At 47.6% G+C, this 26,397-nt stretch overlaps 2 protein-coding genes across 6 annotated transcripts in view; one reads left to right on the top strand and one right to left on the bottom strand.

Annotated features, from left to right (window-relative positions):
* JMJD6 (Bifunctional arginine demethylase and lysyl-hydroxylase PSR) overlaps positions 1–26,397 on the bottom strand; it is a 118,173-nt gene that overhangs the window by 16,869 nt on the left and 74,907 nt on the right. For 2 of the 5 annotated variants that reach the window (XM_075875059.1, XM_075875060.1), the window contains exons 1-2: positions 1,250–1,468; positions 269–304 (exon numbers count right to left, since the gene is read on the bottom strand). The exons of 1 other annotated variant lie outside the window; for it this stretch is intronic. In XM_075875059.1, coding sequence (XP_075731174.1) covers positions 269–304; positions 1,250–1,334 — 121 coding nt within the window. In that variant the 5' untranslated portion in view covers positions 1,335–1,468. Of the gene's footprint in view, positions 1–268; positions 305–1,249; positions 1,469–26,397 lie in introns of those variants that run through there. 2 more of the 5 variants (XM_075875061.1, XM_037431798.2) reach the window with 1 other exon arrangement.
* Positions 1,704–17,112, top strand: okr (DNA repair and recombination protein RAD54-like okr). Its single transcript, XM_037432280.2, has 5 exons — positions 1,704–2,610; positions 3,606–4,111; positions 5,669–6,094; positions 14,094–14,330; positions 14,894–17,112. Exons 1-5 carry the CDS (start codon positions 1,915–1,917, stop codon positions 15,132–15,134), a joined length of 2,106 nt encoding a protein of 701 aa, XP_037288177.2. The 5' UTR covers positions 1,704–1,914; the 3' UTR covers positions 15,135–17,112.

The following is a 26,397-nucleotide window of genomic DNA, read 5'->3' as shown; positions in this document are numbered from 1 at the left end:
TTCTGGTGGCACTGTAGAGGCAAAAGACACGAGGGCATAATGGTGAGACTAAGGATGTGTTCATACGTTACTGAAGCTGCTTTTCAATATTTCAAAACTACTCGAAAATCGTTCAATATTCGATTCTGTCTCGAACGTAATAGGTTGCACACCACTACACAGTCACACTGAAGCTTTCACGTAGTCTGTATTATGTGTTGCCGTACCACGGCGCTCGTTTTGTTAGGGATGAAAGTCCTCCACCCAACAAACGGTGGGACATACCTACCATTGTTTGGACCACATTTGAGCCACAACGTGCGGCCTGCGTAAAGCGAAGAATGGGAGAACCGTGAAAAGGTTAAGAAACACCGAGGGAGGAGAAAAAAAAAAAGTGCTGTAGCCGCATCTGGCATTCTCAAGCATCAATGCTTGCGACATGCGTATTGAGCGCAGCGAAAATATGAGAAGTTCTTCGACACACAATGGTTCTTTTTTTTTTCTATTTCTTCAATCATTTACAGCTGTGAACAAACACAGCAGATCCGATCAATCACGGCGAGGTGTCGTTGACGTAAAAGAAAAAAAAACACGAAAAGCGTGTCAATAAAAACCGCGTACGTCCACAACGCAACAAGTTGGACCGTGGACATAAAAACGGTAAAGCCATTTGCGAAAACCATCGAATCCAAAGCGGGGTCATTTGATCTGTTGTGGCGTGCGAATGCAACCGAAAGTTCGGAAAATACATCCACGACAATTTGCTGCTAAACGACCGTTCTTGCGACTACGTTATTACTTATAATACGGAGACCCTCCGAAGAAACCCACACACACGCAATAATATTGATAAGAAGAATAATGTGTTCTTCCGCTTTGTAGCCTCATTAGCAAACGCGAGGGCAATCGAAGTTCACACAAGTCGTGGCCTTCACGTCGATCGCGGCACAGTGAAGGCGCACGTAAGCGTAGCAAGATCGCCGTTACGCTTCAAACAATTAATCGATCGTATCACCGTCTTAACGAGCACAAAACCTTTCGGTACAGAGCACTACCGAAGGAGCGAGTTTGGAAGCGGGAAATTCTTGTCCCCCCCATGCAAGCCACGCTTACACGGTGGACTAGGCACTCGCTAATAAAAGAAAAAAAAATACCGCAGCGAGGGCAACAAGAAGCAAAACGTGCTTTGTCCGTATCGACCAGCCTGAATTTCCGCGAGTTCTTTTAAAAGAGATCGAGATCTTTCTTCGGTCCCAGTGACCCACCGCACCTGGCCTCGCCTTGAGCTTGGCATCGACGATGCGCTTGATGGCCCGTCGCTCCAGCCGTAAGGCGTCGTCGGCTTCGTTATCCATGCCTCCTACACTCACGTATCATTTGATGACACGTTGCGTGTAATTTCACCAGCCTAACGCATTGCCGACTGCCTATTTTTTTGAAAGAAGAACAGCGGCAGGCCAGCGCGCACGGAGCTGTAAATGTCACTTTCGTTGCGGACACTGCTTTGATTTTTTAAACCTCTGGCGGTCGAAATTGGCAACTACAAGAAACAAAATCTATTTTATACAATTTTTTTATAAAATAATAAAGAAAACAACTAACAAATGTTTTCAAAATATTTTACAATTAGTGTTAAATGCTTTTTGAACACGCAACACACAAAAAGTTAATAAATGATTCCTATGGTTTCTTGGTTCACCACACATCGTTATTATTGGCGACACTGTCGCAACCAGCTGCTACCCGCCTTTTTTCGGATAGTGCACACTAAAGTGAAATAACCGTGTTGGTTCTCGCTTTAAGCTCCACATGGAGACGTGCGACAAGTTATCCTGCGAATACTGCGAATCACCGCCGCCGATCACACCGCTTGTTTCCCTGCGAGTGAACTCGCCAGCCGCTCGTGCTTAGCGTTGCGGCCGGCGCAGAAACATCATGCGTCGGTGTTTCGCCCCGAGCCAGCTGGCCAAGCGGCGATGTGTTCAGGAGGACGAAAACGGCGTCTCGGTGCGTAACGCGAAGGAAACGCACTCCAACGGGGACTCCTGCGAGAACGGCGAGCGGGTGGTGCTCAGCAAACACGAGGCGTTCATACGATCGCTGCTCTGCAAGCCGTACAAGGTACCCATACCGAACTACGTGCCGAGCCTGCAAAGCCGCTCGTTGGGACTCAAGCGAACGTCGGGGCCCCGGCCCCTGCACGATCCCGACGAAGAGGGCGCCCTGGTCTTGTACGCGCCTCCCGCGCTGACCAACCACGAACAGATGACGGGAAACAGTCGACTCGTGCACGTTGTGGTGGATCCGGTGCTCACCAAGGTGCTGCGTCCCCATCAACGAGAAGGCGTCAAGTTCATGTGGGACTGCGTGACTGGATGCCGCATCGAAGGCAGCTACGGCTGCATCATGGCCGACGAGATGGGACTCGGAAAGACGCTGCAGTGCATCACCCTGTTGTGGACGCTGCTGCGACAGAGTCCGGAGTTTGCGACGCCCACCATCACGAAAGCGATCATCGTGACGCCCAGCAGTCTCGTGAAAAACTGGCACATCGAGCTGTCCAAGTGGCTGGGTGATCGAGTCCGCTCCGTTGCCATCGAAAGCGGAAGCAAGGCCGAGATCGACTCCGAGGTCTGCTGAGCTTGTGATCCCTGTTGTTTTTGTTGTTGGGGAACAAGCTGTCATGTGTGAGAATCTTAGTAGAATGTGTTGTGTGAGAGCATTGCAGAGGGCGGCTTCATGTTTAGATTGCGTTTTGCCGTTTCAAATAACTCAAGGCTTAGTAACTCAAGCACAATACCCTTAGGAAATTTCACGACTCGCAAATAAGATCTGAATTTACAGAAATATTGAAATGAAGACAGCATTACTAAAGTGCATATTTGCATACACTGCTACCAGCGTACTGTAACCTATCATAAACCTAATGTATTTGTTCCATTAGTTTGCATAGCATCCCATATAATTTTTTATGTTAAAATTGCAACACATGTAAAAAACAAAGCATTTTTGTGCTCTATTCTTAATATGATTAGTAATGAACTCATCCATGTTTCAGTTCCACAAAATTTAATGCCCACTGCTGTCTTTGATTCCTGGTGATATAGTTTTTTATCAGTACACTAGAAGGAACTCTGGCACTAGTGTCTATGGGAGCTGCAATGCATAGCGCTTCAGTGAGCGTGGCGGTACATGGATTTGCCCAATTTTCGTACTTTATGCTCCGTTCGGCTTCACGTGGCTTGAATATGCTTTGTCAGGAAGCAGCAATTGGCTAATGGTCGGCTGTGACTCTTCACCACCTGTTAAGCTCACCAATTGAATTTGGGTCACAAAGTTCGAAACAGTTTGTTCTTTTATTCAAAACAAAACCAAAACACTGCAATAAATGAAGTCACAAGTGCATTCACCGTCTGCAAGCATGAACACTAGGCAAATCCGTGTACCACCCATCATTCCCATGGTCACTGAATGATCGCAGCGCCAGAGTCCCCTCTTGTTCATTTCAGTAAACTCCATGTTCATAGTGTCTTTCAGGATCCCCCCCCCCCCCCTTCCCGTAACGATATCATGGTTCTGGGACGTAAAACACCTGATATTATTATTATGTCTTTGATTCGTTCCAGATTCGCAGCTTCATGACGACTTTCGGCAGGCGTGTCTGCACCCCCGTGCTGATCCTGTCGTACGAGACTTTCCGCCTGCATGCTGCAGCGCTACAGAGTGGCGAAGTGGGGCTTGTCATTTGCGACGAGGGACACCGGCTCAAGAACTGCGAAAACCAGACGTACCATGCCCTGAACGGGTTGCAGACGCGAAGACGCGTGCTTCTGTCGGGGACACCCATCCAGAATGATCTGCTCGAGTACTTCAGCCTGATCCACTTCGTTAACCAAGGCATCCTGGGTACGGCGCAGGAGTTCAAGAAGAAATTTGAACTGCCAATCTTGAAAAGCAGGGACTCGTGCTCGACCGACGCTGACCGTGCGCGTGGTCAGGAGAGACTAGACGAGCTCATAGGAATTGTGAACCGCTGCCTGATCCGCCGGACTAATGCACTCCTGTCACGTTACCTGCCTGTCAAGATGGAATACATCGTTTGCTGTTCCATGACAGTGATGCAGCGCACATGGTATGGGTGTCATCGTTGCATTGTAATGCAACTTACTTTTCCTTCTCTGCTTTCCACCTAGTGGAACTTGGTTGCCAAATTGGGTGAGCATGCAAAATATTCTGATAGTTACTTAGCTTTGGTGAACGTATGAGCAGCTTTTATCACTTGCACATATACGGAACTGCTACTTTGCATTTGATGCTGTTAAATTGTGTACAGCAGCTGAGGGAAAGCACAACTACTGCCAACGAAGGTATTAAACCTTGTTTTAACCTGATGACGGCACTCGGATATGAGTACAAGCATCATGGCGTGTTCTCAAAATGGTCGTATAACTGGAAGACCACATGACCTGGCAATTACATTTTATTTCCTTGAGCTGCCATCACAAGTGAAAGTTGTGTGACGAGGGGAGGTACTACAATGCAAAACAAAAAAGAAAAATTCCAGAAACGATGTACAGTATACCCTGGTCAATGCACGACAATCTCAGTTTCAAGTGTGATAATTCGTTATTCCTGTCTATTCCAAATATTCACTTGACATATCTTCTCATCAGTCATGCTGTCACCAGGGTGACTTTTTCTTTTTTAAACAATAGTGATGTGGCATACGTTATGTGTTGTCTGGCGAAAACACAAGAAGTTCTTTTGGGGCCAATCACTATTGTTTTCTCAACCCACATGTCACTGCTCACACACACCTTAACATTAGTCTTTAAAGGCAAAGTGAAGGCCCCTACTTTTTGCTAAGCTTTTTGGTTCATGGTTATGATGTAAAAGGGCACTAAACGATGTAAAGAGTGGGACAATTGTGTCAGCGGCGCGACAACCGCCCTTATGATGACCACTTCTGATGTCGTTGGTTTGAATTACTTTGTGTCATTTTGAAGTGTCTACAGTTTGTTACAACCCACTAGAGACAGTGCTAAGGGCACGCCCTGAGCCGTCACTGATCCGCCAAAACTGAGTTTGCTTAGATGCCCTTTCCAATCACATTTTGCAATTTCTGTGACATTGAAATGCAGCAGACATTGAGTGCCTGTTCTTTATTTCAGCTAATTGATTTGCCCGTACAGACGTTTGTATCACTAGTTCATCATGATTGGGGAATAAAAATAAGAACACGGAAACACAACTAGTGCACGACGCAAATGCTGACACAAGGCACAGCGCATGTGTGGTGTACTTCCTTGTGTTTTCGTGTTCCTTTTACTGGGCTGATCGAGATGAGTATGTCCCATCTAGCCCAACTTTCTACTTTACTTTAGTGTATCATTGGTTCCGCTTGAGAACTTGAACCTACTGCCAAGTTTAAGCAAAGATTTTGGATTATGGTTCAGCCAAGCATAGTAATTTAACAAAACGGGACAATTTTTTAATTTTTTAGTCTATGTTATCAGTGGCGAAGTGATTGTAGCTAGAACGAAAAGCACCGAGCACAACTCAAATAGATGGCATTTGCGTCACATTTGAGGGGGCAGAGCTTGTACTTATTATTATGCCGTAACCGACTATAGAGCCTTTTCTGTAGTTGAGATTTAACATTTAGTTTCTGACGTCCACTTTTGCGCAGGTACGAACAGCTTGCCTGCATGAAGGGCACCACCCCACTTGCTACCATAACGCTTCTCAAGAAGCTCTGCAACCACCCATCGCTCGTGCGCGAGTGCTTCCCGCAAGACGAGAGGATGTTTCGCGGGCCTTCGGTGCAGCCCGAGCTGTCGGGCAAACTGCGCCTGCTCGACAGTCTGCTGGCCGTGATCCGAAGCACGACCGACGACAAAGTGGTGCTCATTTCGAACTACACCCAAACACTGGACGTATTCGAAAAGCTGTGCCGCGAGCGTGGTTATGGCTTTTTTCGACTGGACGGGAGCATGACCATCAAGAAGAGGGCAAAGATTGTGGCGTCCTTCAACATGCCATCCAGCCCAGAGTTCGCCTTTATGCTCAGCAGTAAGGCAGGAGGTTGCGGACTCAATCTTATTGGAGCCAACAGGTAAGTGATGCTCACTCTCTCTGACAAAATGAAAATAGGGTGCGACACTAAATGTGAGACAAGACACCTTAAGTGCTTACTTGCTACAGAAATTTGTTGAAAGGAACGTAATGAAAAGTTAAAGGGGTACTGACACAAAAACTTCGGCCTCGCGTTTTTCTGCTGCAGTGTGTTCCTGGGGGCCTGTTAGTCATGACAGGACACATCGTTTGCTGCAACACGTGACGGATAATTAACTACAGGCCCCTCGTTATAAATCAGTTTCGGTTTGAGAGAGCGCCAAGAACTGGGTGCAACTGTCCCCACATAGCTTGTGCAGATCTTGACCACGTCACCACACAGAACTGTGACACACTTCCGCACGGTCTGCGTCATGATTTACTTTCGAACAGGAAATGGCACTGCAGTGTCGCCAAACACGCAACTTTCTAAGCGTGCGCCATGCACTCGCAACCAGCCGCCAAGAAATATAGACTGCGGGAACAAACAGGGCAAAAAAAATTGCGGCTATGGGGTCATCACCGCAGCGCGGTGACGCGAAGGATGTAGTGGGTCATCTCAGGGTCCCCTTCGAGGGTGATAATGGCGCAATGGAGTCGAGGGCTCACGCAAACTTCAGATTCTTTTAATATACTTTCCCAGCTATATTCGCTGTTGATATTTTGCAGATGATATACGAATGTTCTTGTGAATCGACCCCACAGGCTATCTCGGCCGTAAAATTTTGTGTCAGGGCCCCTTTAAATGCAAACCAAGTGCACTTGTCACCAAAACAGTTTACTCGTGGACCATTTATAAGCCATCACAATACTGCACACACTGATGGCATCGCTGGGATTGGACTAGGCCACCTGTGGAAAACAAGCCTAATTTTCTTCACAGCTGTATGACACGAGGTAAAAAACAAATTTTGCTCGACTCACAATTTCACGAGTGCAAGAATTAGCCCCAATGTCAGTGTCGTCTGACGACTTGCCATGTAAGCTTCACGGCTACAGCTTTCTGTTGCTCACCACATAGTCATAGGTCTGATTTCCTGCTGTGCCACAGCTATGCCAGTTAAAAGAGCCATGTGCACTGGAGCCCATCATTTCGCAATCTCTGCGAGTGAAGACATATCATCAGAGTGCCAGTGTATGAGTTAGAAACATGCAGGTGACATGTTTCGGTAGAATTGAAGATCGCCCTGTTTCATATTTAGGTGGTACACGTACAACTCGATATAAAAAACCCGGATTTAACGAAATATTGGTTATAATGAAGTAAATGAAAAACAGTCTTGCAATAGATATAGTGTTAGGAATACATCTTTATAAAGAATTTCCGGTTATAACGAAGTTATTTTTGTGCAAGGTGCAACGTTTTCACAATGAGGCCTTAGTGTATCTTATTAGTGCTAAAAGCTGGCCCCAGTCCCCAAAAGGACAGTTATAACTTTATTTACTATTTTTTTTAATACTCTCTGCCATAATATCACAAGCAGTGTTCTTTGTGTAAGCCATCTATAGTTTTTATCGCGAAAGCAGTTTGTACGTAATGGCGTTGAAGTTGCGGCCAGTTATGACAATCATGCAGGACATTAGACAAATAAAACTGGTCATTAATGTTTACGTCGGTATTCCAATATTGATTGGACCGCCTCGGTGGACCAGCGGCTGGGGGTGCTGGGCTGGTGACCCGAAGGTCGCGAGTTCGATCCCCGCCGAGGTGGTCGCATTTCAATGAAGGCGAAATGGTAGAGGCCCGTGTTGATTGATTGATTTGTGGGGTTTAACGTCCCAAAACCACCATATGATTATGAGAGACGCCGTAGTGGAGGGCTCCGGAAATTTCAACCACCTGGGGTTCTTTAACGTGCGCCCAAATCTGAGCACACGGGCCTACAACAGTTCCGCCTCCATCCCGTGTATTATTATTATTATTATTATTATTATTATTATTATTATTATTATTATTATTATTATTATTATTATTATTATTATAAGTCTTGATTCACCAATATAATTGAAAATGTTTCTTACAACGAAGACCGACAATAACAGGGTAGTTCTCAAGAGAGGAAAAACTAAAACCGATGACGCTCAACCCGAACCAACGCTCGATCATGCGCATGTGTAAGGCCTTTTAGAATGCAAACCTCGTAGCAAACCCATGTACGCTCGAAGCAGCAGCTCTTGGCGACGCGAAAGAACGTCCTTCGCCTTTTATCACCCGATTTTCGGTGACCGTGACGCCTCGACAGGGCTGTCGTTTGACAGATTTACCCCCGTATTCACAAACGCACCTCGACTCGACTTTCACCCTTCACTTGACAGAGTTGCGCACTGCGCCGCTGCTCGGCTGAAAATGACGCTGCGCTACTCGAGAATCGCAGCAGATTATCACTGATATGCAGTGACTTGCGCTGTCTAAAGATGGCGCTCCTATCGGCTTTCTCAAGTAAAGGTGGAGCGCTGAGTGAAGGGGCGCTCTAGAATACGGGCATTAGTTGGGCCACGGAACACCTATAGGTTGGGCGTTCCCTGAACGGCTCTGCGGACGCAGCCTACCAGCCGCGGACATCCGAGTCGCACCATGTGTACCGCTGCACCTCCGTACGGCTGCACGTCCAGCAGCATGGCCTCCGAAACCGGCGCGAGCCGCCCGATCTCGAAAGCCATCAGTAGCGCAAGCCGCCGACACATGGCGCCACAGGTACTGTTTTAAAATTCAGCGCGAAATTTGAAAATTGTCTCGCCGTTGGTCATGGCTGTGCAAACTGAGCGTGCAGGAAACAAAAAAGTGCTTGTAACTGAATGGGATATAGACATTTATGACCTATGTCGAACTGGACATCATATTTAGCGAGCTTAGTGTGGGTAAAGTCACCACGGAGGTACGTCCCAGTTTAGTTCGTCTGAGCAACGTCTTGGTAGCCGGACAATGCATACTGCCTTCGCTTTTAGGCCTTTTAAAAATGGAAGTTGCGGGACACGGAATGATGTGCATACTCAGTAGCGTGACATACTGGTGGACGCCCGCCGTTTCGGTTTAGCCACGATAGCGACTTCGTGCGATCTACTTTTTAACGGCACGTTAAAGAACCCGGGTGGTCAAAATTAATCACCGTAGTTTCGCCATTTAAACCGCAGGATTTATTCACTAACAATTAAAGGCGAGCGCTCATGGGTGCTGGTTACGGAAGACATCGGAGCTTTTTATGGTTTCTTCTTACTTGGCTACTAGGGTCAGTATTAGAATAGTAGGCATTATATCGTATCTCAGGAGGAGGAGGGGGAAGGAAAGACAGGAAGGTCAACCGGGCGCGCGCCCGGTTTGCTGCCCTACGCCGGGGGAAGGGGGTTAAAGGCACGAAAAAGTAGGAGCATAGGTAGAAGCAGAGAAGTCCTTTGATAGAAGGGAGCGTACAAAAGAAATCGCGCGAGATTAAACTATTCTACTGCGTTTTATATTACTGGACGCAGTATCTTAAGTGCATGACTATCCACTGTGTCATGGGAGGAAGGTAGGTAGGAAGGAAGATAACTTTATTTTATTCTGGTGGCAATATTTTTTTTATCCTGGTGTGAATATGGAGGTAGGAATATCCGCGGATATTCCCACCTTGATGTCTTGCTCTTACAGTCAACTGGAATATTGGGGCTTCCTCTTTAGTACACATGCCTATTGCTGTTTATTAATAGTATATATCAAAATGTTTATTAAAAAAGGAATAAAAAGTGCGGAGAGCGTGTAGGGGGGGGGGGGGGGGGTATTTCAGGGCTCCACTGGCTTGAGCGGCCCGCTGCTCCAGGTCGAGAAGCGAGATCCTCGCTGGCGAGCAAAGTCTCCCACTGCTCCCTTACGAAAATTTTACTTGCGCCGAGTCGATTTCGGTTGGCCTGTTCTGTGGCCAACCGAAATGTGGGTGAGAAACGTTATGTGGGTGAGAGAGGGCCTGCCTCCGCACCACGGACAGCCATCGCTGTACATTCGCGGGGTGAATGGCATGCTTCAACGAAAGATTCGGATATGTGTGTGTTTGTACACGGCGCCAGTCACAAAGAGTTCCGCCCCGGGTTTAGCAGGGTGTGGTGCTCCGTACTTTCGTCGCTCAAGCCGTTGGTGCACTCAAGGATGTCTCGTGGAATGAGAAGGGGCTGTGGTCGGCCGCTCGGCTGGTAAGAGCACGAGCCGCGCCGTCCGCTCTCTCGTTGCCATCGAGTCCTGCGTGATCCGGGCACCAGATGATAGCGTGGTCCTGCGTTAGGTCTGGTCCTAATAGGCGAATGGTGTTGTGTGCTTGTCTTCTGGTGAGAAAGAGTCTACGTGCGACCATCGGATCGGTGAGCATAAGGGACGATTCTCCCAGGATATCCTTAGTTTTAATAGCAAGCGCGATGGCCAAAGCCTCGGCGATGTTCGCGGACGTGGCTCGAGCCGTGGCGCAAGTAAGAAGGCTTTGACCAGGGGCCGCTTCTACGACTGCGAGCTCGTACTTAATTGTTCGTGCCGCGTCGGGCGAGATCTGTGTACACAGTGTCCGGATTGTTCCAGAATTGTCGCTGTAACTTGCCAGCTCGTGCACTACGACCTCTCTGCTATCGGATATCGTGGGCTCACGTTTTTTTTTGTTTTTTTTTTTGATAGGGGTACTAGAATCTTGTCACGTAGCCGTTTAACCATGGACTCCAGTTCTTCTCCAGCATACCGAGGACAAGCTGGGTGACCCACACGGCATAGCAATTTTCTCCCAGGAGTGGTTAATGTAAGCCTCCCCCGTTGACAAGTGAGCACCCTTTGCGCGTAACTCCTCGTAATGATTGTGTGTACCGAGGGCTTCGAGACGTTCTGTGGAAGTTCCAAGTGGTATAGGCCGAGAGCCGCCTTGTACAACGTTCGGATCAACGCATCCAGGGCCTTATATCTGTTTTATTGATCTCCTGGAAAGGAATACTATATGTTAGCCGACTGAGGACAAAAGCCTGAACCAGCCGGAGCGTCTCAGCTTCCTTGAAACTTTTTCGGTGATATAGGTGACTCTATCAACTATATTTTTCATACCGCCGCTCGTCACACTGCACTGAACTCCTCAAGCATGGTCTTCTGTTGGGCTCATTGGTTCATTACAACTCATGTGTCTGCGTGTCAAATATGACGAAATAAAAAAAAAATGACGAGATACAGCTTTAAAGGAACCCTGACAACTCTCTACCGCCGTCTTTTCCTTTATTTTTCATTTATTAATTTTATTTTTGCGCTGTTACGTGAGTTAGTGGAGCATTTTTTAACCTCCGAGTTTCTTACCCGAATACGAGTGCCCGTAAAATGCGGCAATTGCGTGGTATAATACTTTCGATCGCATCGGTACACAACCAGTCATGAATTAGTAATCCATGAATTCCATGCCGTAGGGCTTCAAACCTATTTCTTTTTTTCTCTAAGTGGCATCTGTACTTGGCAACACGGATCATTTGTAACGGTTTTGTCGGCCGGAAGATGTGTTGATGAGAGGAGGATGTTCTGATAGTATAGAGCCCGCAGTTGTCCCGACAAGTGTTTCAAGGTCGACGTCGGAGTGAAGCGAGTCCAGGACTAATTAATTTTAGTTATATAATTTTATTATTTAAATTTAGTCACACAGTATCCTAGTGCAAAAAAGAAAAAAAAAATGCTTCGCCCGGTCGGCAAGCTGACGATGCCGCCCGGGTGCAAGGACTTCGTTCGAGTGGTCACCTGAGGACACCGCCATCATAATCAACGGAGAGTGGGAAGGGACAGGGGTTAATCCCCTCTTCCCCCAGCTCGCCCGGTGAAAACTTCCGGACTTTATATAAAAGTCTGTTCATTCATTCATTCGCATGAACCGCATCATTTATATATAGGATACCTGCGTATAGGACATCGTCGCCAATTTTCAATCCTGTCTTCCTTGCTTTGTTCCACTCTGTAACCGTCGTTTGCGTCCACGGTCGTGAAGGAAGCGTGAGCCCGTGCATGCCGCCCCCACGTGTGTTTGCGTCGCCTCTTCATCACCCGCTGACACCGTGTACGCAGCAGCTCTCCTCCTTTGTCCCCTTAACGCTGTTTGTCTTCCGTGGCGCAACGTCTTCTTCGCCTCGCCCTTGGAAGAAAGGCTCTCCCCTCTTCCGACACCGTGTCGGCGTGACCCGTTACACTCTCGGTGCGCGCTTCTTCGCTGCAACGTACTGGGCAGGCACTGTGCGTGCTTGTAGCGGGACAAAACGTGAAAAAGAGGGGGAAGCGAGCATTGCGGAGAGAGAGGGCGTTCTTCTCTTTCGAGATGGGAGGTGACGACACACCGACGCGCCCCCGGCGATGTGCTTCGGCCAAGGGAACGAGAGTCCGCGGAATCGCGCGTAGTAGCTCCGGGGGCTTTTCGGCGACGTCGTCGTCGTGCAGCGTCGTCCTCGTTTGCAGGGCAGAGGACGCGGGGGATCCGAGGAGGGGTTCGAATGTGAAGGCTTGAATGTGTGAATGTGAAGGCTTGAATGTGTGAATGTGAAGGCTTGAATGTGTGAATGTGAAGCCTTAGGCCCGTATTCAGCCTTACCTCCAGGTTTTCTTATCGGTTGTGAGCCTTTATTGTGCTTTATATATGTATGAACCAATCTTGTAATCTTTCACCTCGTTACCATTTTTGTCATTAATGAAATAATTGGGAGCGCTAATTAACTGGACACAATAAAGGAGACAAACAAGCGCCTGCGCTTGTTTGGCTCGTCTCTTGTGTCCCGTTAGTTTGCGCTCCCAATTATTTCATTATGAATATATACCAACTAGCCCCGCCTATCAACCCTTTTAACATTTTTGTGCCTCCATAACGGGGAGGGTACGGAAACTTAAGGAAAACTCGAGGTAAGGCCAAGTTTGGTTTGTGAATATGGACCCTAGCCGCCTTCGTCGAACGCGAAAATTAGTCGTCGGCGGCTTCAAGGCTAGTGATGCAAGAAATCACCATCTACTGATGACGTCACGGATGTGCAACATGTTTCAAGTCGTTATGGTGTCATGACGACATTACTTAACGTGAGGTCGCACGATGCCATCATCACGTTGCATCGTGTTTAGTTAAAGGCAGGACGATCACGGGGTCAAAGGGTCCCCCCCCCCCTTTTTTTTTTCTAGGGTGTGGGTAAAGAAGCGCTGTATACATATGAAGTACACGGGCACGCATACATAGGCATAAGCGCGTACCCAGACCCTATGCAAACGGGCGTGTGCAGGATTCTCCATACAAAGGGGGGAGGGGGGAGCTTCGTCATTGAAAAAAAAAAATGAAACACTTAAGAACAAACACACAGTTTTTTTTTGCGCTGGTAAACTTATCTTAATCCGGAACCAACTCGCCCAAGCAGCAATTTAGGGAGTTTGATCGCAAATCTGCCCCCCACCCCTTGCTTGCCGAGTCAAAGACGACTTTGCGGAATCAATTATCACCTGAAGGAGGCGAGTGGGGCCCACTCTGCTCCTTCAGGTGACAGGGACGGAGGGACCACACTCCAGTCCCCTCTAGTACTCAAGCCTCTGAAGGCATAGAGTTTCCCACAATACTTACTAGAGGGAACTCTGGCGCTAGTGTCTGCGGGAGCTGCAACACACGGCGCTTCGGCGAGTATGGGAATGATGGGTAGTACACACGTTTGTCTAAACTTCGTACTTCTGGCCTGCTTTTGGCTCCGTGTGTGTTCGTGTGGCTCGGAGCTGTTTTATCGTGAAACGAAAATCGGCAAATGTTCAGCGATTGCGCTTCACCATCCTATATTTTTTTTAATTATCTTTCCAAATTGGGTCACGAAGTTTAAAAGGGTTGAATATTTCTTTCAAAACAAAATCGAAACACAGCAATAAACGAAGCCGCAAGTACAATTCGCCGCCAGCAAGTACGAAGACTCTAGGCAAATGTGTGTACTACCCAATCATTCCCATGGTCGCTGAACGATCGCAGCGCCACAGTGGAGGAACTGAAGGTACACGAAAGAGGCTGCTGTCGTCGCAGGCTGGTGATGTTCGACCCGGACTGGAACCCGGCGAACGACGCGCAGGCGATGGCCCGCGTGTGGCGAGACGGACAGCGCAAGCCGTGCTTCGTCTACCGGCTCGTCTGCTCGGGCAGCATCGAGGAGAAGATCCTGCAGCGGCAGACGCACAAGAAGGCGCTCTCCAGCTGCGTCGTCGACTCCGAGGAAGACGTGGCCAGGCACTTCAGCGCCGCCGACCTCCGGGACCTCTTCAGGTACGTGCCCTGTCACTGCAGAACGGCGAAGGAAATGCGCACTTGAAGCCGGCAGAGATTAAAAAAAACTTTGATTGGTTGACCTTGTGCCAAAAAAGGAAAGAATATGAGTCAGATTTCAACATCGGCCCACGTATCAGTGGTAAAGCGCGTCGACATTTATGCATGGAGCGTTGAAGACTACTAGCGTCACCGTTGGTGGCAGCGCGAGCGTTTGTTCTACTGTTCCCGTTGTGCACGCTGTATTATCACAAGAATCTAAAATAATTTGAAAGGTTTATAGACATTCTGGCGTGGTCTGCGCAAGGCTGTAGTTTCGCGTGTGGCAATATTCTTACACACATTTAGCTCTTTCGAGTTTCCCTGCGCTGCAAGGATGATTGCCAGATCATGCAACCAACTAGGCCGCATTTATACCGATTTGACTTCCTAAGCGCGCACCGATACGACACATGTAGTCTTTGACGTTACATTGACTTTTTTTACATTTCCAAGTTGTCCGCGAGTGCCACCTTTATTTTAGCCTCTTGTACCCTTAATCTGTCCCGTTTCCTCGGACGCAGGCTGGACGCCGAGGAGGTTCGCAGCTCGACCCACGAGTCCCTGTCGTGCCGGCGCTGCGTGAACGGCATCGAGGCGCGGCCCCCTCCGGAGGACGCCGACCTCGCCAGCGACCTGTCGCAGTGGCACCACTGCTGGGCCCGCAAGCAGTCCGAAGACCACGTGCTGCGACAGTGTTGGGACTCCGGCGTGAACTTCGCCTTCGCGCAGCGCTCTCACAAGGCGCCGGTGGCCGTGCCGTGAAATGGGCGATGCGTCGCCGTCCTTGTTGGATCAAAGATGTCGTGTCTATTTTCCTGTTGCCCACTGTCCTGGATCTCCAGCGGACGTTGTGATATCCGAATTTTACGCAGCGTCCCTGGCTTCGGCGAACAATCAGTGTCGTGCCGCGATTATGTTTTGTCCTGGAGATTCAGCTATGTGGCTCTGCGTCCCAGCACGTCGTGTCCTACAAGAGCGCTGTCGCTACCGAGGTCCTGTGATGGACATTCTTTGGACGTTCTGTAGTTGCATTCCTGCCACCGCGCAGGGATCGCCTGCAAACCTCGCAAGGCTAGATCCGCAAACTGCATCATCATCATCTGCTCTGCTTGTCTTCGGAAATGAGCCTACTGAAGATGTCCCACAGCGGCAGGACCGCTGACGTCATCCGATGGCTGTCGTTGTAGATCTGCGTCTGCCTTTTTGTAGAAGCTATAGTGCAGGACACAACGGACCGGTTACATCTCGGCGCAAAAGAAATCTTCGTTGATACAACTACGTTTTTTTTTTTGTTCTCTCGTGCCGCCAGTTCGTGCACAAGCCATCGCGAAATTATTTTGATGGAAAAGACCTCAGCAACGTTGTAGATAGAACACGTTACCTGACCTCATACCGTTGCTTTTGGTATCGTGTCTGGACGACTGAGCTCACATAGCTTTTACACGGACGACTTGACCTGTTTTTCGCTGGGTGATGGATCTGATATTGCACGCAAACTGTGCTTCTTGTTCAGGGTACTCCGGGATGAACTTCTGGAATTTTCCATTGTTCTATCTTGCCCAATGATAAACGGGTGCCTCGGTCATGCTACGTAACGCGTATACTACACGAAATGGGATGAGCTTAGTTGCCAGCCCTGCGGACCTTGTCGTGATGTATGTGCAGTGGTTTGCAACGCTGGTTAGCCGAAGAGTAGAGTGGCTGTAGGCGCATTTGAAGTGCAGCAACGCTCTGTTCTTACATACAGAAATCTAACTTAACCATTGCTCCTCTTCGTTTCAAAGCGCAGCACCGCTCATATCACTGTTCTGATGCGCATCGCGGTAAATTATTTTTGATAACCTTAAACTAAACTTACGATAGTAATATTTGCTGACACATTGCAAAATACTTTCACCTTTGAAGTCGTGAAGTGGAAAACCGCAAGCGTGTTGATATATGCGTTTGTCATTAATCATGCATTGAGCTACGTCAATTGGATGGTTGACCATGCATGTTTGGCACTTGGCGCTCGAGGACCGTGAATCGTTGTTACGTTTTTTTTTTTTGTTGTCGTACCGACGCACAACTCGTGCATCGTTTTTCTTTTTTTTTAAGTTCAAGGGGAACAATGGAGTGGTGCATCTGTGTCGCATAATTTACGAAACCGGAATTCGGAGGCATACCTTGAGCTTTCTGCGCAATCACTATTGTAAGAGATAGCGGGGACAAATCGTACAATATACTGCTGCATGCCTGGTTTCGCTTCCGCAAGGGTATGCGGTGTGATGTGTAATATAATGACTTGGTCGCCTACATCTGTTGGTGTCTTCTGCCTCCTGGTGAACCGAAATCCGTTCATTCAGCGATAATTACAGCCACCGACGCTTTCTTTGTTTCATCCAGAAGTTGGCCATGATCGGCTTATCCCCGGTTGCGCTTACGCATGGTAATCCGCAAATTACGAACAAAAACAGTTAATTGTCGTACTTCTCCAAGGGAGGTAGGTGCTAACAGGTGAGGTGGCGAATGGTGCAAATTTTAAGCAATGACCGTTCCACGTCATTGTCGTAAATATTTGGCTAAATATTTTTTTTTCTCGGACAACGGTCTGTGTCCTCCGAAACAGCTCATATCAACGAAATCGTCCGTATTGTAATGTTCTGCACTTACGTCCGTAATTTGATGGTTACTTCTTGTTCCGTCTCACTTTGCTTAACCTGCTTGCCTCCGTGCTTGTAAATAAACTGCCGTAACTGCTCGCTGCGTCCTGCCTGTTTCATTTTCGTGTGTTTCGTGGCGTGCTTGCTAGGTCTGCAGCAATGAAAACGTTCCCGCGACGTGGCTCTGCAAAACGATTCCCGGAGAACAACACCGATATCCCTGATGACACTCCGCTCGACACAAAAGGTACTGTCTGTGTAGCGTAGCATACTGTGACATCGGTATCGACGCCTAAGCCAAAATGCAATTGCTTGATTGATTGATTTGTGGCGTTTAACGTCCCAAAACCACTAATGATTATGAGAGACGCCGTAGTGGAGGGCTCCGGAAATTTTGACCACCTGGGGTTCTTTAACGTGCACCCAAATCTGAGTACACGGGCCTACAACATTTCCGCCTCCATAAAACGCAATTGCGGGGAGTAAGCGTCTTAACGTGCATTGAATTAGATTTTTAAAATATCAGGGATTGACGATAACATTTACGTTCTCTTTCAAAGAAAAATGTCTCAAAAATATTTTCACAGCTTTTTTTGTCGTGATCTATAAAGCTTAACACGTGACGCATTCGCATTTAATGCCTCGACAGGGTTACGACGGTGGCTTGCTGATCAGTCATTGAATTGTTCCCCCGCAAATTTTCCGTGACGTCATTTCCGTCACGGCAGTGACGTCACGTGTGTTAAAATATTGCGAAAAGCAATCGAGTGCGCTGGTATGTATACAGTTTATGCAAAATATATGGAGTTATTGCGGGATATGTAGTAGTTTTAATGTAGAGAAATCAGTCGCGTAATATCGGTCGGTTTCCATAATACCACTCCATGTTTCACACACAAACAGGTGACGCGCACCAGATTCAGTAACCTGCGCGTAGCATCGGCACACATGTCGCGTAGAGCTGACGTAATCCACGACGGTTCTCCAAACATGCACATAACTTCGCCGCTGCGTACTTGTAGGCGCGCATAAGTTCAAGAATAGCCAGAAAGTGGCCTACCCAAATTTTTGTCGCCAGGTGGAGCCTTGAAGTAGACAGAGGCTGGGTCTGAGCTAGTTGGTACAGTGACATTATGAAAGAAGGCAAAATCGCTCTGCGTGTAGTCGTCTTGTGCCCGTCTTAGGTTCTTACCGTTTCATGATGTGAAGTATAGCCAACTTGGCGCTAAGTAGCCACCAATGCCAACTCTGTACCCGCCGGGGTGGTCATGTGGTTCTGGTGCTTAGACTGCGGACCTGAGCGCCGCGGGACGGAATCGCGTCCGCCGCATTTCGACGGTGGCGAAATGCTATAGAGGTCTGTTTAAATTTATGCGCATATAAATAACTCCAGGTGGTCGAAATATCCGGAGCCTCCCACTAAGGCGTACCTCATAACCGTGTCGTAGTTTCGGGGAGTAAAACCCTCAAGTATACTATTATTACGTGATATATATATACTTTTGTTGTTTGTTTTTCGTGCAACGCAGGCACGGGGAACATGGTCGCAGGAAGTGACAACCGCATGCTTGCTTGTCTATCCGCCTGCATTTTCTTTTGCGCCCAATACAGATTTTATATTCAGTTCAGTGTGTCATATACACTGTGAATATCCCACGACAATGTTTGGTTTCTTTGTCTGCAAAATAATGGTAAAGGAAACGGTGGTTACTGCCTAGGGGGGAAAAAATGTCTGAACGAAAATAGTCGGACGTCTCGCTTACTTCGTGCGCGCAGTCTGGTCGCATTACCAACTTTAACTGAAACCCCTCTACCTTCCAAGGTTAGAGTGGCTTTTACCTAACTTTACGGCGACGCCCCCTGCGGAGAGATCGAGCGTTCGGACATTACCAAGTACGCATGAAAAGCAGCGAGGGTTAGTGTTCTCCTGGCAAAAAAAGTAACACGTGCGGATTCTGGGCGCGGGGCTGGGCGAATCGTGGAAGTATTAAGACAGGTGGTTCGTGTCGGGTGCGATTTGTTTGTTTGTTTCCCTGGACTCATGGCTCACACTCACTCAGGGGGATTGACCAAGAAAGCGTAGTGCATTTTTTCTGTGAGCATTATAACTATGTGTATAGAATCTGTATTACAATATGACTAATGTAAGGAAAACCACATAAAAACAGAGCAAACGAAAAAAAAGAAAAAAAAAACGGAAAAGTCAAGTTGAGAAAATTTTGAGATTTCAGGTGTTGTGATTACCACTCAGTTGCGTTTACTTCACCTCACCATTTAGAATTTTTGTTGGGTATAAATAATAATTATTTGATTGAATATCACAAAGGTATACGTTTGGATGCCTGAATATAATCGCAAACGGCACTGAAAGCATTCCTGTGGCAACGTCCCAAAACTGAGGCACCGATAGCGACGGTACAACTTCTTTTTCGGGGTGCGCGCACCGCGGCAACAGCGGAGCAAGTGCTCGTCTCGGTGCCTTACTCCCAAAACGGCAACGGCCGGGCCACGCATTGTGCGAGGCCTTTCTATGGCGGGCGTCTATGTTATCTCGCCCTGCGATCGCTCAGAGAGCAGCCCAGGGGTGTACTAAAAGCGGCTGCCTCGTCCTCCGTGCATTGAAGCTATGGGAAGTGACCGGCTTCCGCCTCCGGGGCTGTGACGGTATGCGCGTATGATGATGCTGCATTTTGTTTCGGCAAAGCGGACGTCATGGCTCCATTCTTTCAAGGCTTACGGCGCGATACCTTGCTTTCTTAAAGACAACGACGTCCTGGGCCTCTCCCGACCCCGCATTCTGGGACGGAGTACCACGTCAACGACATTTTCTGACCGAGTGAAATTACCGTGTTTACTTGTTCACTACAAGCCAGGGTCGTTGGCAGAATTTTGTTTGGGGTGGTGGGGGGGGGGGGGGGCAGGCAGATGTGGCCAACCGTCATTCTAACGAGCTTATGGCGCGAAAAAAAAAAAAACACTGGAGAAGGACAAGCGCAAACCAACTCGCTCAAGTCTACTGAACCGTCATTACGTGCACTTTATGTCATGGCAAAAAAAAAAAAATCGAGGATGGGGGGGGGGGGGGGGGGAGAGCGCGGGTTACACCACTGCTACTAGCACTGGCTGATTGTAGCCATAGCGCTGCCTGACGCTGCCTGACGCTGCCTGACGCTGCCTGACGCTGCCTGACGCTGAACGATTAATGTCGAATAAATGATGGGTAGATTGTCGAATAGTATTCCTTCCAGTTGGTTACGTGATGAATATTTTGTTGGCCAACGTTCAAAGTAGTGCTCTCTAGTTGATGACTTGACGTTGATTGAGGATTACCTAATGCTGACTGAATGATGATCGGCGCTGCGTACAGTTATTCGCAAAATTTCGACTAGCGTACGTCGTCAGAGAGTATCCCTGTATTCCGACGAAAAAATTGTGTTAATTCCAAGTGCTGCCTGAAGTTTGGCTATAACAATGAGAACGCGATGGTCACTTCAGTATACGCGCCATGACTATCCGAATGCAGGAACAGCGCAACCTAGAAGTAGTTACTTCGTAACTACTTCTAGGTAGTAACTACTTCCGTAGTTACGAAGTAACTACGGAAGCGTAAAAGCGTAGTTACGAAGTAACTACTTCTAGGTTGCGCTGTTCCTGCATTCAGTTATGTCCTACCAACTTGCCCAAGCTTCCACGCTTCACGACTATCCGACCACGAATAAAGAAAGCTGCATCCTTGATAAACAAAACTCTTGTAACAGTTGCCGGAGTACTATACCGGTGTCAAATGAAACCTGGACAGCGGCATGCCTTCGCGATGGTATAGTTCGCGCCGTCCACATATCAGCATAGACAGACGACCCGCCGCGTTGGTCTAGTGGCTAAGTTACTAGGCTGCTGACCCGCAGGTCGCGGGATCGAATCCCGCGGCGGCTGCATTTCCGATGGAGGCGGAAATGTTGTAGGCCCGTGTGTTCAGATTTGGGTGCACGTTAAAGAAGCCCAGGTGGTCGAAATTTCCGGAGTCCTCCACTACGGCGTCTCTCATAATCATATGGTGGTTTTGGGACGTTAAAACCCACATATCAATCAATCAGCATGGACAGACACGCATATATGCGCACATCTGCCGAACAGGATGCGCGCATCTGTCAATGGCGATAAGAGTGCGGCGCGCGCTATACCATCGCGAAGGCTTGCTGCTGTTCAGGTTTCATTTGACGACGGTAGTACATGTTAATGTAAGCATAAACAAGTGCTGGCCACACTCTTGAAAGGTATTGGAATATTGTGTGTTACTGTTTAGCATAGACATGACTTTAGATAGCACTCTCCGGGCGCCTCATAAGTATTCCGAATATATGCTTCCGAGACTACGCCGTCAAAGCTGGCTTTCCCACACTGACGTGCTTTGCAAGGAGAAGCTCGTTTCAAGATGTTATCCCTCGTGTAATCCCCCGTTTCGAAAAGTTCTTTCCGTAATGGAAAAACTGCAGATAAGTGCGCGTTTCACACAACACACATCCTTCCCAACGTTCACTACAAGCTTACAATCAATCCGCTTATTGTTCCTCACACGTTCACCAAAAAATCTACTGAAAGTCGACTACATAGTTCACAGCCAAGCTACAGCGCGTCCTGCCCAAAACTAAGAAAATCACACTTCTTGTGAAATTAGAGTTTTAATCCCAGGATATATACAAATGATGCAAGTCCTTGTCCATGTGTCTAAATCTAGAGGCAGCGACCAGTTATTTAAACTCGACTCTCAGGTTATAGCGTCCCACACCAGACGAACAGCATATTTGTTTCTTTCATCAGAATGCAAAACGAAAACCTTGTGGCGTTTCCTATCACGCACCTTCCTGTAGTTCTGCCTCAGAATAGTCTGACAGTACAACAAGTTGATTGCCTTAGTGCGCCAATGCTTGGACGACAACAGTAGTTGTATCTTACTTGTGTTAGCGGTCTGGAACACTCCACTGCGCTGTTTAGTCACCTAATCGCCTCTTCTAGGCCCTGACGTCTTTGGGACATCAAAGGTTGTAACCCAAACGACGTCCAGATGAGCTGACGCCACAGAAGGTACCTGAGCTTCCTCGTTGCTCAAAGAGCTTTGCACTGGAGCTAGCTTGCTATAGTCTTGTTCACTTCCTGCAAGGCTAGCAGCTTTACTGTGAATACAGTGGACCTTTATGTTTCGGCTTTCCTGCCATTCGACTTCATAATTTGTCCCTGGCTCCACTTGTGACACTGCCATATGCACTTGGACAGGTGTTTCTGCCCTTTTTGTCAGCTCACTTGTATAAATCTCACCGGAACTAAATATGAACTTCTGTCCGTTCATAAGATAGTTACTCACATGGCCATCAGCCATACAAACAGCATTTGTCACTGCAGCTGGCTGCACGCAGACAGGCACCACAACTCTCTCTGAGTTTTCCGCTTGGCTTGCACACAAGTCACACGCTCCTTCATCTGACTCACTTTTGCTTTTGAAACTGAATGACTTCGTAGTCGTTTCCTGCTCTCCGCACGGAACGCTACAATCTTTACTTTGACATGACGTAATCATTACTCCATGTTGAGGCGAGGTAACTCTATGTTCCTCGACCTTGCATGTGCCACTGCTTACATCTGCTATAGTGTTACGCAGGATGGCTCCACGGCTACCGCCTCAGAGTTATCTTCAAGGCATACGCTCATTACTATATCACTTGTTTTACTTCGTGCCCCGGAAGAATCGGCGTCTCTTCTAGAGACTGCCCCTTGGTTTTCGGATGTGCACTCTATGCGAACATTAATCGCCCTTTCGTATGGGTTGTCTAGAGGACTCCATACCTCTTCTATCATTGTTCATTCCGTTGCACTATAGTTCGCGTAGCCACATGGCTATACAAGGAACTTGACTGTCCCTTCTCTGAAACTTCATGCGAAGCCGCATTGATCACGGTCACCAAACCTCGACTGTTCTCGCCGTCACCCTTCCCTTCCACTCTGCCGTCCACTTGTAGGGAATCTGCACCTAAAGTTTCGTCAGAAGCGTTCTCAAGTCTGCCTTCGAAATTACTTCAAGATTACTTTCGAAAGGAAAGGGTATGAAGGTATATAACGGGCATCGCATGCTACTGTAGGAAAGCTAGATTTTACGAACACGTTTGCGATCGTTTGTGTCTTACTTCGCCATCATCTGCTTAAGCGCCGTACCATCTAATATGAAATAATGTCGATCATCTTGTCTCTATTTGTAAAGCATGCAGCTGCCCATACGCTTCCAGCTCAGGTTCTATCTTTTCCTTTCTTGGTTTTTCCGTTTTACTTACATTAACGTCTCTTGGTAGCCTCATCGATGGGCCAGTTAATATTGTCACCCGCTTGAAAGGAGGGCAGACACGAATTTCAGAAATTTCCGTGTTGTTGCTCTCAGCCTCCCCTCTTCCCTTCCCCTCCCCTCCAAATAAAGGAAGAAAAAACGACAACAACAAAAACGCTGGTAACGAGAACAACAAGGCTATCATGCTGCCTCGGAATGCATTCAGTATGTGTTCCTTCTGGGTTCATCTCGTGGTCTTTCGAGACTACTGTGTGAATTGCTCGCAAATGTGAACGCCGTGCTTCCCCCTGGCGAGCGCAAGGTGTTTACGGGTGAAAACTACGCGATGACGACACGATATACTACTATGCAGCGCCATATTCGCCGACAGCGACAAAACAATGCGACGCACTTCGGCGTCTTTCACGCTGACGCAATGCCGGATTCGTTAGGACCCGTTTCTCGGAAGGGTAAGTGGAAACGGGCGGCGCGCGCCTGAAACGATCCGGACAGCCGCTGTAAAAGTTGACGCGCCCAGTGAAATCCCGTCGGTGGCGCGCCGCTGTGTGTACACCCGCGAAGTGTCAGTCTGTATTACTTTCGTCTTTATTATATTCTGTACGCTCCGGAAACGAGGCTGCAACTGTGCACACACAATGACCAAGTTGTGACGCGGAAGTGGACATCATCGTGTTGCAACCGCACAGGTCTCGCCCCCCTTTGTACTCCTCACGTGATGCGAATGACCTTTGCGTGTCGCGCACTTAAGGTCCCATAAATTTATAATATCATTCTCATCTAGCTTTTCCAATATTCACTATCTGTCTTTTATGTCTTCCCTTTCAAAAAGTGTTTATGAGAACTAACAGACAACGATGCCAAGTAAAGTACAGGGGATGTTATTATTAAAAATGTCTACGTAAATCTGAAGAAAAAAAAAACTTGGACAAAGAGACAACTTGCCGCCGGCAGGGACGGGAGCTGCGACGTTCGAATAACGCCAACAGGCAGAAAAGTAGTGTTCCACACTCGCCTTCGTGGCTACTAGCGGTGCTGACTAACAATTCCAGGGTTTAGATGCACATACATACCCTATAAATTGTGGACGGAGGGGGGAAGGGGCGATCACCGTTGTAGCTAAGTTAGTCAAAGCGTAGAATATTTTATTCGAAGGTCTCAGCTTCGGTCCCTGCCGACAACAAGTTATCTTATCGCCCACCTTTCTTCACAGTTACATTACAATTACTGCTGATATCGTCATCTATACTTCCATTGGGATCGTTGTCTGACCGTTCTCATTAATATTGCGTAACAAAGCTAATGTGTCCGCGTTATTGTTAACCTGCATGTCTCGCTATAATGGTTTCGTGCTTTCATTTTGGTAGAGAAATCTTTGTGAAAACCTATTTGCGGATACAGTGCAGTATTTACGAGGCTGCTCCCAAGAGACATAAGCACCTTTGACAACATTTTAGTGAACTTTTATGTTTTGTGTGGACATTTGAATTGCGTGATTACTTTTTTTTTTATTCTGTGTTGCGTGGACAGATTTTTCACGTGAAGAACTTGGACTCAGAGCGTAAGTGTCGTGCTGTGTGCCTCTGTATAGCCTTGAGTTTGTTATCTAATATGCGATAACGACTGTTGTGCAATAGCGGAGGAGAGCCGCAGCTGCGCATTTGGCACCAACATTTCCTTACACACATTTAATGATAAAAAAAAAGTGCGCATACGTTATGTCTATTCCAGTGGCATTTGTTAGGCTGAGTCTCTTTTTCATTCAGTTTCATCGCTGCCAACCACACAGGCTTTCTGACTATATGATAATAACGATAATCGAACCTTAGCCGAATGATGGCAGTGCGTCAGCCTATAAAACACATGCTCACAAGCACTCCCCTACCCTTCTCCTATCGAAGGTGTCTGAATAAAATTAAACTCAATCAATGCTTGTTCAACATTCACCTCTCCTTAAAGAGGGGCTGGCTCTGATCTGCAGTGAATGTCCGAACAAATCTGTCAGCCACATCGAGCGCTTCAATCCCACTTCTTGGATTTTAACGCAACAGCGTTAAAAAGGCCGTTTCGCAAAAAATTCCGATGTCGGCGTCGTCGGTTTTGAGCGAAAAATCATCATTTCATGCGTGACCGAAAAATCGAGAACGATGCAAATAAAATGAATAAATGAAAACGCTGGGCCAGAGGGGGGACCAAACTATAGCGTCGTTTGGATCCGAGTGGAGCTCGAATTCGGGTCGTTTGCGTGGCAAGCGGATGTTTTACCTCATTGCCACGGGTCTACTAGTGAATACAGCGAAAATAACTTCATCTGCTTGGAAATGAAGTACCTCGCATGCTTCAGAAGCACTCGCGTCCTCTATACATGCTTCACAATGCAACATGAAATATGGCAGTAATAATGCGTGGTACAAGCACCCATCACCAGGGGGCGCCACAAAATGCGATTATCACAATGAATTTCCAGTTTAAAGCCCGTCACCCACTTCAAAAGTGTACACACGCTACTACGCCTATTTCCTTAAGGTCATGTAGCGGGTACACTGCAAGTTCGAAAAGGTTTCGAAAAAGAAGGAGCGGGATATCACTATCGCGTTCAACTCCTAAAGGCGAAGGTTTAGGGATCCCTAATTTTTAGGTGGCAAACGTGAACGTCCCGGCAAACGCTGTGTTTTTTTACAGGTTAGGGCAGGCGCGTTGCTATGCTGTTTTTTTTTTTTTTTTTGACGTTGTACTTGGAACCAAGGGGGTTTAAAATCACGTATGGAAAGGTGTATGAGGTCGACTAACGTGAAACATGAGAAGCGACGAAGCATGCAGTCCGCGCCAGTGTTTCCCACAGCAAGATATTTACTCCTCACTGCTTAACTTGCCACCTCTTCACTAACGATGCATAAATTGTGTTTAGAAAACGTGGTTAACAATATAGAGTACGTAGCACTCTACTATGAGAGAGCCGTCACGTGACACTTCCAAAGGCCGATTACAATGGGCCGTGGTGGTTTCCTTCCGGATAGTGTTAAGAATAAAATGGTTAACAAGTTTGAGTACTTGG

This window comes from Rhipicephalus microplus, chromosome 10 (assembly GCF_043290135.1).
Source record: "Rhipicephalus microplus isolate Deutch F79 chromosome 10, USDA_Rmic, whole genome shotgun sequence".
Lineage (NCBI taxonomy): Eukaryota > Metazoa > Arthropoda > Arachnida > Ixodida > Ixodidae > Rhipicephalus > Rhipicephalus microplus.
This window is presented reverse-complemented; position numbering and strand designations above follow the sequence as displayed.